We start from the raw sequence: 17,117 nt of genomic DNA, 5'->3' as shown, positions 1-17,117 counted from the left end.
CCACACACACCCATTACCATGGAAGGGTGGCAGTGCAGGCGGATGGGTGGGCAAGGGAGGGAGGAGCTATCCCCTCTGTTGCCCCCACTGCCGTATGAGCCACGGAGGGGCAGTAACAGAGGAAGTGCTGGTAACCCCTAGGACACTGGAGGTGAGGAGAGTTACCCAAACAGCATCCTGTGACACATCTTCTGGCTACACAGGTAGAAGGGACATTGTAGCATAGAATGCTGTCCCCCTTCCCATTCCTATCAAGTGGTGATGGGGTAAAAAAATCTGGCCTGCCTAGGAGGGAGGCAGATGGGCTGGGGAGAAAGGAGCCACCACCACCACCCTTGCCGCCATGTGAGCCATGGAGGCAGCAGTGATGCATGCAGGCTGGCTGGCGGGCAAGCAGGAGAATGGGCCCTGGCAAGTGGGACAGCCTGGTTAGTGGAGAGGAGGATAAGATTTCCCCCCACGATTCTCACAGATCCCCCACTTGTACTTTTTAATAGAGAGCCAGTTTGGTGTAGTGGTTATGAGCGCAGGGACTCTAATCTGGAGAGCCTGGTTTGATTCCCCACTCCTCCACTTGAAGCCAACTGGGTGACCTTGGGCTAGTCACAGTTCTCTGGAGCTCTCTCAGCCCCACCCACCTCACAGGGTGTTTTGTTGTGGGGATAACGATAGCATACTTTGTAAACACCTCTGAGTGGGCATTAAGTTATCCTGAAGGGTGGTATATAAATCAAATGTTGTTATTATTATCGAACTAGTGGGGATAGGTATGTGTGGTTCATTTATTTCATTTTAGTCCAGCTTTCTTGCTGAGATTCAAAGTGGATTGCAACTAAAAACCATGCAGTAGGACCAGTTTAAACAACCAACAGAATTTAAAGAACAACACATTAAAAACACCACAATGTAGTAGGACCAGTATAAACAACCAACAGAATTTAAAGAACAACACATTAAAAACACCACAATGTAGACAATAAAGTAGAATTACAAGACTGGTTAGAGGCAGGAAATGGCAAACTATCTCTGTTAGTCTCTTGCCATGAAAATTCCACTGAGGGGCCCCCATAAGTCAACTGTGATTTGAGGGCACTCTCCACCACCACACAAGACTGGTTACACACTGTATAAACAATGTAATAAAATGGTATTGCAAAATTAGAGAACCATGTACACAGTTAAGACTGCCTTAAATTCCACATTCATTAACTACAACCTTATTCACCTTGTTAAAATTGCCTCCTGACCAGTTCCATTGTACAAAATCTATGGAACGAAAGGACCATGGGAGCCTTCCCATCCTTGTCAAGCAGCTTGGATTTACAAGCCTTGAGGATAGTGCAATAAAAACAGCATAATCTATACAATAAGGATTGTCTTAAATTTCACAGATATTAGCTATAAACTTACATTATGAAAATTTCCAACTGCATGTAAGACCCAAAGGAGAGTTTCATTTTCTGACCTGGATGTCCTCATCCCTAAGCCACTGTTGCACTTCAGTGTTCATTTGCAACTGGATTGCCTTGTCCACACAGGAGAATCCAGTGGGGAATGACTGATGGCTTTTGTGCAATGTTCTGCGTTGTGTGATTGTAGCCCTTGATGCTCATGGGGATTGGACTGTGATCATGCAGTGATGAGGGAAAGACTTTCTTCACGCGTTTCAGGCTGATACATGTCCTGATTCTGAAAATGGAAAGTGTATTCAGTTAAACTGTGCTGATCCATGAATCTAGCTAAAAGATGTGGTAAGAAAATTGAAGGAAGTTTTTTTAAAATAAGAAAAACAAACAAGCATAGAATATGATTCTAGAAAAACTGCAGCAAGAGATTAGCTGAAAGGACTTATTCCTCTAGAAGTATTGTTTATTTATTACTTGCAATAAACTTAAAGTATTATACAATATTTATTACATAATAGTATTTTGCGCTGATGATTTTGATATATAAGCTAAGTGTTCCCTTATAGAGACTTGAGGGCTAGGTAAGCTGTTTTATATAACAACAACAACAACAACAATAACAGCAGCAGCATTCAATTTATATACCACCCTTCATGACAACTTAATGCCCAGTCAGAGCGGTTTACAAAGTATGCCATTATTATCCCCACAACAAAATACCCTGTGAGGTGGGTGGGGCTGAGAGAGCTCCAGAGAACTGTGACTAGCCCAAGGTCACCCAGCTGGCTACAAGTGGAGGAGTGGGGAATCAAGCCTGGTTCCCCTGATTAGAGTCCCACCGCTCTTAACCACTACACCAAACTGCACCTCTAACTGACAGACGTGCTAGACTTTGTGAGGATAATAAACTTCTCAGTTCCTCATCCATCTCATTGTATTTGCTTCTGTACAAATTACATTTTATTGTACACCTTATTCAGTTTCTAAAATTATAGTATGTTGATTAAATTCATCCATTGTCTTATACTCCAGTAAAACCTTAGCCTTTGATAACCTCTCCATATCCATAGACAGACTATTTCCTCCTTTTTAGTATGTTGTATACCAAGTTTATTAAGTGGTTCATGTAAGAATACTTAAGATAATAATATAGAACACAATAATTAATAAATCAAAATCATAAAATTTCCCCATATTCACCAGACTACATACAAAAACTGCATGCTGCAGCCATCATATCTAACGACTCTTAAAGATTTTAAAATCTGTCTTGACTAGAGCATTTGGAAGAACTCCAGTTACTGAAATTGAATTAATCAAAGATTGGATTAAGAATATCCAGTTGGGATCTGGAGTCTACTACTCGTTTATAGGATCAATGCTATGGTTATTGCTACTTTAACCGAACGTACCTTTTACTTTTAAGTGTACCTTTTAAGTGTAGATGACTGGGGAAGGCAATGGCAAACCACCCCATAACAAATGACTGCCAAATGTTGTGATGCAACATCCCCCCGTGGGTCAGTAATGACTCGGTGCTTGGACAGGGGACTACTTTTACCTGCCCCCAATCTTCAGCTATATTAATTATTTATTTACCTTATACCCTGGTATTCTTCACAATGGAGGGCCAAACAGCTTACATCATTCTCCTCTCCTCTATTTTATCCTCACAGTAACCCTGTGAAGTAGGTTAAACTGGGAGTATATGAATGGTTCAAGGTCACCAAGTGAGCTTGCCTGGCAGAGTGGGGATTTGAACCTGGATTTCCCAGATCCTGTTCTGAAGCTCTAACCACTATACCATGCTGGCTTTTGTGAGGTGGTTGTAGTTGATTAGTAGTGAGCAACCAGGACTGTCAGTGGTTGCTGTTGAACCTGGGCCCAATGGGTCCTCCCTCAAAGGTCAAAGCAAGCCTGGAAAAGGACCATGCCCCCTCCCTCTGTTTTTTACTGACAGAAAACAAAGCTTGTAGGATGCCCAGGGCTTTTTTTCAGCTGGAACGCAGTGAAACTGTATCCCGCCACCACTTGAAAATATCCATGTGTCCAGTGGCCCCGCCCCTCTGAACTCCAGACAGAGATCAGTTCCCCTGCCCTTTGGCAGGCCCACCCATCTGCAGAGTATGGAGTCTAAAGATAAAGGTAATTCTCCAAAGAGAAATGGACAGATAGAACCATTATTGTTATTGTTTTCATTGCTTGTTTTAATGTTACTTTTTTATTATTATATATCTCTGTGAATATCCTTGAGGTAAACTGTAACTATACAAATTAATAAACAAACCTTCCTAATGCTGTGTTTTCCACGCCATGGAGAGAATAAAGGATTTGTTGGAAATGCAGATTTCTTAACATGTGGTTTTAATATTCTCCCTAGCATGTGGTGGGCCTCTTCCATGTGAAAAGAATTCAGTTTGCTATTTCTACATGCAGTCCTCATTCTCTTTTCAAATACCAGTAACAGTATGTAGTACACTAGATTTTGAAATCAAAAATATTAAAGGGGGTGATTTCTGAAAACATCTTAGTTTGTGCCTTGTGATAAAGACAGAACAGACAGTACTAAACTCTCTCTCTCTCTCTCTCTCTCTCTCTCTCTCTCTGTTTTATAAATCCCCTGAAGGCAATGTTTGCTGAGCTAGTTAAACTGGCTCTTTCAGTCTTGTTTTTTTGGCAGCTGAGAAGTTTCTTTCTTATAAAAGCAGAAGGCAGACTTTGCTGATTGGATGTGGTTTGGGAAAGGATATGACATCAGCCACAGCCCTCACTTTGTTTTGTGTGCCTGATCTCTTCTTGTACTTTCACTCACTGAGTCAATGAAGAGGTATTCTGTTAAACTGGATTTCCCAGGTATTTGGGATACTCTGAAGCTGTGGTGGGCTCTAAAGTTCCAGTCCTCTTCAAAGTATTCTTGACTGGCACACAGACAGCTCATTAATAAATGATTCATGGAACTTGGGTTTTTCAACAGCCAAGATGGAATTTGAACTCTCATGATCTCAACTGTGAAGTGAAATAACAGTAGTCCGGCTGTCCAGAGCTGCAGTGACCATGGAAGCAGAAAATGTGGATGCCAGCTTGTCCCAGGAATCTCAAAGCCAGTCTCATTCAATGTATCTATCAAACCCATTGATGGGTGGTGAGTAATATTGTTGAAAGACACTCTATTACATTACAAACAGAAGAGCTGTAGAAGATGCCCAGCCACCTATCTAAAACATGCATGATTTCGTGGAGTTGCTGGGAGGTGCAAGCAGGAACATTACATCTAATTATTGTTAACAGTAATTGTTATTGCTGTATAGATAATGTTGCTTAAGGGATTTATTTCAAGAGTCGTTTTTGTTAGAAAAGTTGGTGTTTGTGCTCAAGATTTTTGTAATTAGTTTTTTAATATTAGTGATTTAAAAGTGGGGTACTGGATGGGGGGAGTTGTGAGCTGAATATGCTAGCTCAGTTTTTTAAAAGTGTATTTTGTTTAAAAGCTTACATACTGAAAAAAGTAACATTCCGTTACTTAAAAATAGGTATATTGTAATTGTATATTGTGAGCACAGCAGTTACAGCTACCATCTTTCATTGTGTCCTGTACACATTATTCCCCTTTAGGTTGCGTATTCCTTTAGAATGCAGGGGCCTGTCTGTTTTTGCTTTAGTTAATGCGTACTGTGCCATGTACACTGAAAATGTTAACACTCAGCTTTATGTTTTTATGGAATTCCATAGACCTATAATATTCTGAAAGAGTGCTGGTTGTGCTGTAGTAAAAAAACAGTTAAAGCTAACAGTTGGTCATAAGACTGGTTCCATTTCATAGACTGTAATGAATACAAGTTTACAATTCTTGCCAGTCTTTTTATGAATACATACAGTTTTCTGTAGCTTATTACATGCACACGGTTTTCCTTAAATGTCCTGTTAATTTCAACGAATTTAGCTTTTTGGAAATATTTCACTGTTGCCTCAATTGAAATGAATGGAATCACCTATGAACAGTTTGTGCACTGGAGAATGTGTGGGGCTGTGGAGTGGGCCAGAGTGCTGTGGTAATTTACAGAGGAATTTGTTCTCATGAAATTGGCAGTTTGGTTAGCCTCTGAGGTGTCACTGCCATGTATATTACTTATAATTAATCCGCTTTTGTTTGATATCTGTTCCTTGCGTTGTGATATGGATGTTATTTTTGTATGTTGTGTTACCTCCAGGAAGTTCAGAGTAGCATTTTTAAGCCTTAAAAAATCGTGTAAAATAGATCAGGCTGAGAGAAAGTGACTGTCTGCCCAAGGCCACAAAATAAGGTACAACTGCAGTGGCACTGTTTGATGCTACATCATGTCACTTTTAGCATACATGTAAAGCGTGTGTCACACATGTCTGGAAAACATGCGTGTATATAAGTGTGGGAAACCAGCATTCACTTCACAGACACATACTCATGGATGTTTAAGATGTGACATCTGCATATTTTTAAGTTTTTTAAATGTTAAATCTTAACAGTTGGAAATGAACCATCCCACTGCCTTTCTGCTTTCATCTTGAGCAGTACTTTTCCCTACAAAAATATTTTCGACCACGGAAAAACAGCATGTCAGCAACTAGGATTGCCAACTTCCAGGTGGAGTTTGGAGTTCTCCCAGAATTACTAGAATTACTACAGAGGAAATAGCAGTTTAGGAGGGTGGACTCTATGGCATCACATCCCTGTGGAACTCCCTTCCCTCTCCAAAACCCTGCCTTCACCAGACTGCCCCTCAAATATCCGGGAATCTCCCAACTCAGAGCTGGTAACTCTATCAGCTGGAAAGCGTTCCAGCTTAGTGCAATATGGCAATTTTATTTAATACTTCATTAATGTATTTATATGCTGCCTCAAAATGAATTTTTGCCAAGAGGTCCAGAAGAATCAACTGGCTCTCCTCCTTCCCAAGTTTTTTTGGCAAAGAGCATCCATTAAGGTGACCAGGGCAGGTTCTATTCACAAATTAGGTCTGTAGGCAAATTTTAATGAGTTCAAAATATCAAGATACATAGTCAATGTGATCTCCAACCTGCTTTCTGAAAATTGCACTAAAGAAGGTTGTATACTAATATTGGCTTGGATCAACTGGAGTTTTTCCATGAGTTCCAGGACATCTGCCTACAGAACATGTCTATCTTGCCTTTCCCCTCCTGCGGCAGCCTGAAATACTCTCTGTAGTTTTGTTTTGGGGGAAGCATCTTGGTCTGCTGCTGGAGGGGGTAAATTAGAAAGTCGCTTTCTGCAGACAAAAATCTTTGTGCCTGTGGAAAGCTCCCGTGGACTCAAGCCACTGTTTCTGAGCATTGTAGACTGGGCCATACTTAGGAATACCCCTAAAAATTCCATTATATGACTGTCAGCTACTTTATTTGCCTATTTTCACAAGGCATTTGCAAGGCCTTTGACAATATCTGAGAATATCCCGCTACATATTAAAAGGTTTCCTTAGAGCACCAGTATTTCTAGTGATACAGCCCACTCAGCAGATGGACGGGTTCTTCATTTGGGACAATGCTGTAAGTTCCTGATCAGCAGCAAGCTCTTCTGAAGGCTGCTTTGAGGAGAGAGTGGTGGCCAGGGCCCTGCCACTAACCCTTAATGTGCTGTCAGATTGCATTAGGGAGTCTGGGGGGACGGGGATGTGGGGGGCACCATGGGATGATGGTGTGATATCAGTTCCTAGGAAAACCTGGAAATGATGTCTTGTCTCTCTAAGAATCTCTGGAGCACTTCTGCATTGCATCTGTTATGCGGAAGTGGAGGGTCACGTAGGGCTTAATTTGATAAAAATCAGCCCTGCACAACACAGAAGTACTCCAAAGTGTGTGCGTGCACAAGATGAGTTCTCCTGGCATGCCACCCCCGGTTCTATGGTTTGCCTGGCAACCCTACAACCAGAAGGCGGGAGGGGTGTTGCAAGAAAGGGCATCAAAATGTACAGGTATAACACAGCTTGTTAAGAGTAGAAATTAGCCTTTGTAGTGAGATAAGAATCTTGTGTCTCTCCAGCCTGGGCTGGGAGTTTGTCCATTGTTCTGAATTTGCAAATGAACTCAATTTCAGAAATCTGGCAGCCCTTGAAGTGAGTAGCATAGCATGTCCCAACAGCAACACTTACATAATGTCATATAGCTTTATGCTATATGTGCTGGGCTGATAATCATTTTATGTAGTCAATATATAGTTTCAAATGTTTAGATTCTGAGTTTGAGAGATGCTTAGAAAAATTGCTTTCAGTATAAATGAGATTTAATGTATTTATGTGACTCATTGATTGACTGCATGTATATTCTGCCTTTCTTCTGACACCAGGCAGCTTCCATGGAGTTCTTTGTCATGCCTTTTCACCAACTGAAAGAGCAAAGCTTTAAAAAAAATCATGTTTCTGTGAGCTCTTTCACATACTTCCCTGGTATATAGTAGGGGAAAAGAGCGAGCCTCAGACCTACATATGTTCCTTCATTGGGTGTAGAAAATCTTAAATAGTAGCTGGGCCTTACATGAACCATAAGAAAACTGGGATGTAGTTTACTTTTAAAGTTCTAATTTGACATTGGAAAGAACAGGTGTCAGTATCTGAATTTGTTTCCACGTTCTCCCATGTGTACCATCTCCACAGTCGGGTCATCTCTGTGTATGTGGATGTCCGTCTGTGCACTCACTATGGGTGCAATCCTACCAAAGTGAAGTACTTTTAAATTCCGCTAGTTATAGTTTAAAATAATTAAGCACATGCTTAACCCTTGCATTAGAACCAATAGGACTTAAAAGCACTAGACAAGCCTTTTGCATGTAGTGTCTGATCCATCAGCTATGAACAATAAAGGAAAGCAGCTTGATTAATGGAGGGTATGGCTATCTTAGGTAAGTGGGAGCAGCATAGCAAAAGCACAGAGATATGAGCAGACAGTTCTGGCTTCCTGATGTATGTTGTTTGGGGGGTGTTTCTTGAATTAAATTAACTGGAGATAAGGTTGACAGGCCAGGTAATAGAATTCAATGGGTTTTTTTATTGTAGCAGGAAAGAAGTCATCACATTTAAGCACACATATCTGTAACCTTTAAGAAATCATTAGAAGGCATGAGATGTGCTAAGCTTTGCTCTAAGTGTAGATAACCTGATTTAATTATATTCTTGTTCCTAAACCTTGTTTTTCTCCTCTTTACGCAGATTTTGTTTCTGACTGGTCTCCTTTACATGATGCTTCCATCCATGGGTGTTTGCTCACTCTGAAGAAACTCATCAATCAGGTATTGTTCTATTAGAGAGAGAAAAAGTCTGTTTGCCTTTTTCATTAGGCCTTTTGCGGAAGGTACACTCCATTTTGTGTGGTGAGGTAGCAGAGCTCTAACGTGTGTTTTGACCTCAAGGGAAAAAGAAGAACCTCTGAAGAAAGATAGTCTTGTCAGGGAAAACTTGGGGTGGCAGAAGGATAAATATCCTTTCAGAAATGTCATATCAGTGATAGTACCCAATTGAGCCATCTTGTGTTTTCCCCAGAGACAGTCTTAGTGATGCTGGGACCCTGAATAAAGGTTCAGGATAGGATCCAGAATCAATTTCACCGGGGCTACTACCCCAGGCTCAAGCAAGAGGTAGCCCTTGCCCCGTGTGAGGTAGGCAGGTGTGGTGGCTGCTGAGCCAGTTGTTGCCTGAGCTCTGGAAGAGCTGGGCACACACGGCAGTTTCTGAGCTGGCCCTGGAGGGAGTGAATGTGCATGGTGGCTACTGAGCTGGCTGGCTGCTGCCTGAACGGAGAAGGGGCAGGGGCATGTGGTGGTCACCAAGCTGGACAGCTGCTACCTAAGCCTTGTAAGAGACAATGAGTTTTCCTCCTCTTTTATTCAACAGATATTTCCAGAAAATGAGCATTCAAAACCTTCTAAATGAAAATAAAACAAATTATTAGCTATTGTTGCTTTTTGTCATTTTACGTTTCATAAAAATTGAGGATTAGCAAAAAACCTCAAGTGCATCTGCAGACTTTTTTGGCCCATTTTATATTGTCTTTATTGAGTACAGCACAGTGAAGTATACTCAGTTGTTGTAGCTTCCAGGGCGTGGTGTATAGGAGAATATTTTTTCTCCCTGCAGTGATTATATTTCTGAATAAATATTGAAGATGGTTAGCTGAACAGAAGCCTTAGTTCTCTTTCTCTGGAATAAGCTTTGAGGGAATCAAAAGGTGACCTGATGACCCAGACACAACAGTTACTTCAGTAGGGTTTGTGTTTCTACTAGAACACTGATCATTAGGTTGCCTGATGCCAGTGGTAGGTACAAGGCCTTAACGGCATCATCTATTTAGATTCTTAAAGTATTTCAGAACATCCTTGATTTTAATTTCTGTAGGGGACCAGCGTGAACATCCTGACAGCTGACCATGTATCTCCTCTTCATGAAGCATGTTTAGGGGGACATTCTGCTTGCGCTAATGTCTTATTAAAACATGGGGCCCATGTGAGTATTAACAGATGTCCGAAATTATGGTTCATGTGGAAACTCATAAATCTCGGTTTATTCTCAGTAAAATAGTCCATAAAGCACAAAGGCTTCTTAGGCTTTCTCAACTTATTCACCCAGTACAAGGGTTGAGTAATCTAGAGTACACACGCAGACCCAACACAAATATCCCAAAAGGTTCATGCAATAAAAGGTTAATACAGTTGAATTTTAAAATAACCTTACACAATATCATGAAGAAATGAGAAGCGCCTTGCCAGAGGGAGCTTTGATAGATTTGAAGTGAGCTATACCAGTCCAACTCCACTTTCTCAACATTGCACTGGGCAAGCAGTTAGGCCATAAATTGCTTGTATTATCTGTGGCACTGCAGTTCACTTGGACCAGCAATTCATGTTCACAGGAGAGAGAGTGCAGGCCCTCTGATCTCAAATGTATGGGTACAGGTGGTTGGTTAATAGTGAGCAAAATTCATTTTGTTTGTATTAAGAAGCTATTATTTCATATTTTCAGGGCTGAGTACTAGGTTGAATATATGGTCCAAGGTTCTTTCCTGTCTTAAATTTAAAACCCAAGTGGTGGCAGATACTATTAGTTTCATTAACCAAAATGTAATTTATTTTAGAAGGATTCTTGTGGAACCTTAAGGATTAACGGATTTAATAAAGCATAACTTTCTGCCCCACAAAATCTTATACTTCAATAAATCTGTTGCTTGTTTCCCAAATTTTTCTGACTTCTTCTCAGAGTTCCAATTTAATTTTCGTACAAGGCTCCATCCTGAAATGTTAAATCAGCCAGTCAGATATGCTGCATTTGCCAGAACTTGATCCTAGCTTCAGACATGTTTCTTAACTTGCCAGGACTTGGAACTTGGAAACCACTTAACTCCCAAAATACGCAGCCGATTTGCACCAAACCAATAAGGGTAAGATCCATGAAATAACCTTGAATTTTTGAGTGGATCTAAATCAGGAAAATGATTTACTGAAAATATATTTTGGTATGCAAACTTTGATCACAAATTTTCTGACCCCTGTACATCAAGGCAATTTTTTTGAACTTCCATAACCATTATTCATCAGCCTTTTATGTAATTTGGCCAAATAGAACTGCTTACAATTTTTTTTCCCTATGGCACATTTCAGATTAGTAGATAAAATATCTGGATTTTATATTGGATAATAGTATTTTCACAGCATATAATGATAGAACTCTAAAAAGGCATGCAGTTTGACTATATGGCTATTCCCATGTCTGTATGACATACAAAATTCTACTGCTAAAAAAAGTCCATTACATTACCTTTCAGGTAAATGGAGCTACTGTTGACTGGAACACGCCTTTATTCAATGCTTGTGTCAGTGGCAGCACAGAGTGCTTGAACCTATTACTACAACATGGAGCCAGCCCACATGCTGTGTGTGATTTGGCATCACCTATTCATGAAGCTGCTAAAAGAGGTAAATCAGCCAATAGATACACCTTTCACGTTAATGGGAGTGTTGCTGCTAAAATAAGGAACAGCTGAACACCAAAGCCAGGGAGGAAAGCCAATAACAATTATTGGGGGTATGGCAAATGAAACAAAAAAGTCTTTACCTGCAGTAGAGGGAGACAGACAAATCTCCCTTGGGAGGAAGTTCCAAAGTTTTGATTCCACATCTAAGAAGGCCCTTTCTTGGCTTGCCACCCATCGAGCCCAAAGTAAGATCTCTGAAGATGACTGGAGTGATTGGGTAGCTTCATAGAGAAGAACGTGATCCTTCAGTTACCCTGGCCCCAAGATGTATAGGTCTTTAAAGGTCAACACCAGCACCTTGAATTGGGCTCAGAAGCAAATTGGGAGCCAGTGTAGACGGAAGAAGACTGGAATGATAAGGTCCCTATGATCCACTCCAGTCAGCATTCTGCCCACAGCATTCTGTATGAACTGTAGCTTCCAGACAGTCTTCAAGGGGAGCCCAAAGTAGAGCACGTAGCACATATGTATTATGGAGCAATGAAATGTACAACAGATTGTTCTCATGATTTCATTTAGTTTGGTTTTTAAATTCCATCAGAAGTGCTTTGCACTATGCATTGTGCATGTGGAAAAGATAGTGGGGATACAATCACTTTCACTTAGCACAAGCAGACAGTGAATGGTAATTTTAGCATTTCCATTGCACAAGGACTGTTGAACACTTGAACATCTTGTGTGGGATCCAACCCGTTTTTTGAGCTGGTTAGTCTGGTTTTCCTACATCCAAACACCAGTCGCTCTACAATGGTTTATTGTATAGGAATGTCCTGTGAAGAAAGCAGCAGCAGAAAACATCTTTATATGAAATTCAATGTGTAAAAATAGCCTCTGTCCTTCCCACAAAAACATTAATAAAAGTTGAAATGGCATAGTTTATTTATATTTTATATTATATTAAAATATTTGGACCCCACCTTTCCTCTTGGCTTAAGTGAGTGAAAAACAAAAGTGAGGAGTAATGAGAGCAGAAGGGTGAAACAAGGTAATTTGAGAAAACAGAGATTCTTTGAAGATGTGGAGTATCTGTTTAGTATCTATAATGTGCAAACCATTCAGTGGGTTTTAATTTTATTTTTAACTGCCCTTTAAAGGCCATGTCAAATGTGTGGAGTCTCTTGTGTCCAATGGAGTCAATATCAATCACAGTATCAAGCATCTTGGTACCCCACTCTATGTCGCTTGTGAACATCAGCAAGTGGACTGTGCCAAAAAATTACTTGAGACAGGTAAAGAAAACAAAAGTATATTGTTTCACGTCATAACTGTTCTCTGTGCATGCAGCGCTCTGGAATTGAGGCCACATCTGACTATTTTCTAGGAATGGCCTAGGAATCTTTGCCAGCAGTTTTAAAAACTCGGGCTGTTCAGCTAGCAGCTTGAAGTCAGATCTGGCCCGCAAACCAATTTCATTTGGTCCCTGGCAGCCATACCAAATTTTAATCAAGCCATAATAAACATGTTGCTCACCATTTTTTTTAGCAAGTTAGTGGGGCACAGCAAACAAGCTGCATTCCCATGCCTCTCATTTAATTGCAGTTTAGCATGTCTGAATGTAGATGTTGAGACTCAGGCTTGAATAAACCACAGCCCAATTTCGTTGGGTTTTTATCTGTTGTGCAGTAGGCTTCATTACTGAGTAGGAATTTGAACCTGAAGAATGGATCTCTCTTGTGATCCCCTCCTTGAAGCAGTTCTTTCCGATCCCTGGAAACTTTATTCCTTTGGTCATGGGACTTGCATGATCTGCAGCCTCACAGGCAAGGCATTGCTCGTTTTTTCCTCTTCTGTCTGTGGAGGAGTCCTAATGCAAGAGACAGGGCATTTTTCTCTCCTTCCCCCTCCCCATTGCAACCTCCTGACCTGCGTGGCTTAAAAATTGAAACCTAAAGCTAGTGGAAGCTGGCTTGAAAATCATCTAACTAACATCTAACTGGTCTCCTGCAAAAATTCCTGGCCGTGGTACTGTCCTGTGGTAGTGTGTGAGGAATTGTGTGTTTGCATTCCTTAATTCCTTTACACACCTGCAGTTTGCAAGATCCCTTAGTTGTAAGCTCTGGTACATTAAGAAGCTTGAAGCCAGTTTTAATTAAATGAAAAATACTTAAAGTATTTCCTTTGCAGGTGATTGTGTGATCCTTAAGTTGATGCAAATAGTCCAAGTGGACTGGAGATAACAAAATAAATCAAGGGGGGGGAATCTCTAGCTGATCTTTGTGCTTACTGTTTTTTCTTATTTTTTCTTTCTTTCTCAGGAGCAAGTGCAAATGACGGGAAAGGATTGGAGTCCCCTCTTCATGTGGCTGCTCAAAATGCCAGTGCTGAGCTGGTGCATTTGCTCATTGACTTTGGAGCAGACACAAGTGCCTTGAATGCCGAGGGCAAAAAGCCAACAGACCTGGTTCCACCAAACAGTCCATTAGCACAGAGATTTCCACAGAGAGAAGGTGCCCATTAACTCCTTTTTTTCAGAATCAAAGTTTGTAAAGGAGCTGAAGCAAATGTGTATGATGATCATTAGCATACGTTATAGTGGACACACAGAATCTATGCCGTTTTTTCTCTTACACTACTGTACATGCCAAAAGATTTGCTACATAGGCCTATTTCACTGTTATAGATTATTTTTGCCAGCATTGTCTCAGCAGTGTGGGAACATTTCTTCTAAGAACCTTAAATAAAGGACTTTGTGTAGCCTACCTGCTTGTATTTGTTTATTGTTGTTATACTATGAAATGCTGTGAAGGCCTCAAACAAAAACTTCAACAGAGAAAAGTTTTAAAAGCTCCAACAGCCATCTTTTATTAGGCATTTTAAATGCTTAACACTCATCTCACAGTTTCCCAAAAAAAAATCCAGACATGTACGGGGCTTATGGCACCCAAGTTAGTTTTAACAGTAATGAGTTTTCAAAATTTATCCTTGCTGTTCTGGATTCTTTGTTTAAAGCATGTATTATGTAGCCAAGTGAACCCATACAGGCCAACAGCTGCTATTGTGCCTCTACTAGGCTTACTAGTTGCCCGCTGGTGACAAGCGATCTCCAGGGGGTTTGCTCAGTTGCCAAAGGTGGCAAACTCCCTGGTGATCACCCACCACCGGCTGGCAACCTGGGAAAGTGCACACCAGGCACACTCCCAGGTGTCACTTTTTGAAGTGATGTCATTGCATTGGCTGTGGGCATGCTCCTGCGCTTCGTTGGGGCCAATTTGGAATCCACACAGGCCAGAATTAGCTCCACACAAAGCATGGGAGCACTTCCCAGAAGTGACATCATATCTGTCCAGGACCATGTGTGTACAAAGCATGCACATGAGGGAACAGCATGAGATAAGTCCCAGGACCCCCACCTCCCACTGGGAGGGTTTAGGGATCTGGGAACCCTAGCTTACTATGATGGACCCCTCTTCAGCATTCCCCCACTGTGAGGCAGCTTTCCCCACCAAAATTCAGTTTGCTTGCTTTGACTGAGCAGCCCCAAGTAGAATGTTAATCCTTGTGGTTTAAAAGTCTGTTTGTATCACCCTGGCAGTCAGATATAATTTTGTTTTTTTAGCCTAGCCCAGGAACTTGGTGGGGAGAAGCAGGAGCCCTCTTCCTTTTTGTTAGAAATGGTCCTGGAGACTGTATAACAGTCAAAAGGAAATAACTTTATTTGACAGGCAGGGATTGGATAAGTTTAGTCAGGGAACGAAAGTGTTAAGGTAAAATTTTGTTGGTATTCCAGAATACACTTTGAATAACAGGAAAAATAGTTTCCTTGAAGCTTAGTTTCTTATATTCTGAGTTCTTAGCACTGAGAGTTGTTTTATTAAATGCTTTAGTTACAGCAACAATGCTTATTCAGAGTCTCCTATGACAGCTCAAGTTTCCTGAAGTGAGTTTAAAACTGTTTTCCCTTCACTACAGACCAGGGGTCCCTCTCAGAGCTAAACTCTCTTTAGCAACTGGGCAGGAATTAATCTTTTTCTAAGAAGACGTAACCCTTCTTCTTTTGGCTTGAAAGGGAGTCTAACCTACTACCCAATCACACTTGCCAAAATACATTCTCAGTTATACACTATCTGTGTCAAGCAGGCTTCAGCTTCTGCTGACACTTATACTAAGAATTCTTAAATTGAATTCTTCTTCAGGACATTGATGTTACAGTAAAAGGCAAAAGTTTCCTCTTCCCTCACTCCGGAGGGGAACCTGTCTGACCTTCCCTGTCAGACTCCCTAACAAACTCACTCTCTGAACAATCCTGACAGCCCTGTCAGCCCTTCAGCCCAGTTCTAACTGACCAATTAGAGAGGAGGGAGCTTGCCACTCAAGCTTTCCATTCCAGGCAATAATTAACTCTTTCGCTCTCACCTCGCTGATGGTGCTGCACTTAGGAAACCCGCTTTTAAAGATCAGTCTGTCACACTTCCACATGTATTTTCCCTTATGAAATCTTAGGAAATAGGTTGCTCTATCTCTGGGGCATCCAGAACTGGAACAGTGAGATACAGATGTTGAACAACATGGGATCACATTTAGAATTACTGAGCTAATATATCCTAGCTACTCTAGATGCTCGAAATTTGCCATATAAATGCTAAGTATGATGATTATAAAATCTCTCGAGAAGATCTGAAGCACTTGCTATGCTCACACGAAGGTTCTTTCTGTAATGTACAATGCTGGGCAGGCATTCCCCCCCCCCCGGTAACACCTTGTAGTGCTCCTAGAAGAGAGTTTGAGCTTTGACATTTCTGCTCTGTTTCACTTTTGTGCAGTACTTCTGCTGAAGCCTGTTGAGAATCTATGTTGTAGTGTTGTATCTTGTAACTGGAATTGGACTAGATGGTTTTTGCTCCTATCCATTTCTATATATGCCATATATCAGAGTGTGGGAGGGGGGAGAAACTACAACCTCGAATAAGAGAATTCTTGTGTGATAACAAATAATACAGAAAGGCGTATCTTATCTGAGAGGAGATTTCCATTTAGCCTTGCTTTGCTCAGCCTAGTTTTTGCTCCTGCGATAATTTGATTTGACCTTCAGTGATACCTCTGCAGTACAAAGGTCAGTCTCAAGAATTTCCAAGCCTGGTCTGCCATGGAGCTTTCAGGTGCCCCAAGAGAGCTGAAAGCTCAAAGTCATATTGTTTAAATGCAGCTGCTTGGGGCTTCAGAAAATAAAGGCTGACCTTGTTACCCAGCTGCAGTTGGATTCCCGTGGGAAACTGATCTTAAGGCAATAACATCTTTTTTTAATTTCTTTTTTGACATGTTTCCTCCAGGGCCCTTGTCCTTGATGCAGTTGTGTCGCCTGTGCATAAGGAGGTGCTTGGGATCCAAACAACAACATGGAATAAGTCAGCTTCTGTTACCAGATGAGCTGAAACGGTTTCTCTTATATCTTTAAACCTTTTGTGTTTACCGTGATATTATTAAACATTGTTTCTTGTGCATGTGTGTTTGTCCCATTTACATTGCAAGCACAAATGCAGGGTTAGTGCAGTCTCCTAGAATTAGTACGTGTCTTGCCTTCTTTTTAAAAAATTTGTATACTGACCGTATTCTAGTTACTTGAGAGAGACAGGCAGACAGAATTTAGCAGCATTTCAAATATGTACAGTAGTTCATCTGTGGTACACTACTTAAAAGTGTGGTATTAGACACACCATTAGATATGTGCCTCTAAGCTATCAGTGACTAGTAACACACAGTGACTAG

The 17,117-nt window shown here is 41.0% G+C and overlaps 1 protein-coding gene across 2 annotated transcripts; it reads left to right on the top strand.

The window, feature by feature from the left end:
- Window positions 1-4,197: 4,197 nt before the first annotated feature.
- Window positions 4,198-16,850, top strand: ASB9 (ankyrin repeat and SOCS box containing 9). Of its 2 annotated transcripts, XM_054974298.1 has the most exons (8): window positions 4,227-4,259; window positions 4,381-4,548; window positions 8,600-8,679; window positions 9,782-9,889; window positions 11,205-11,355; window positions 12,509-12,643; window positions 13,670-13,861; window positions 16,682-16,850. In XM_054974298.1, exons 2-8 carry the CDS (start codon window positions 4,461-4,463, stop codon window positions 16,804-16,806), a joined length of 879 nt encoding a protein of 292 aa, XP_054830273.1. In that variant the 5' UTR covers window positions 4,227-4,259; window positions 4,381-4,460; the 3' UTR covers window positions 16,807-16,850. The 2 variants fall into 2 exon arrangements, with proteins under 2 accessions (XP_054830274.1, XP_054830273.1); XM_054974299.1 differs by having other exon boundaries at window positions 4,198-4,522.
- The last annotated feature ends 267 nt before the right edge of the window (window positions 16,851-17,117 follow it).

Source organism: Eublepharis macularius, chromosome 3, assembly GCF_028583425.1.
Source record: "Eublepharis macularius isolate TG4126 chromosome 3, MPM_Emac_v1.0, whole genome shotgun sequence".
Taxonomy (NCBI): Eukaryota; Metazoa; Chordata; class Lepidosauria; order Squamata; family Eublepharidae; genus Eublepharis; species Eublepharis macularius.
Note: the sequence above shows the minus strand (reverse complement) of the source record. Positions and strands in the feature narration are given on the sequence as shown.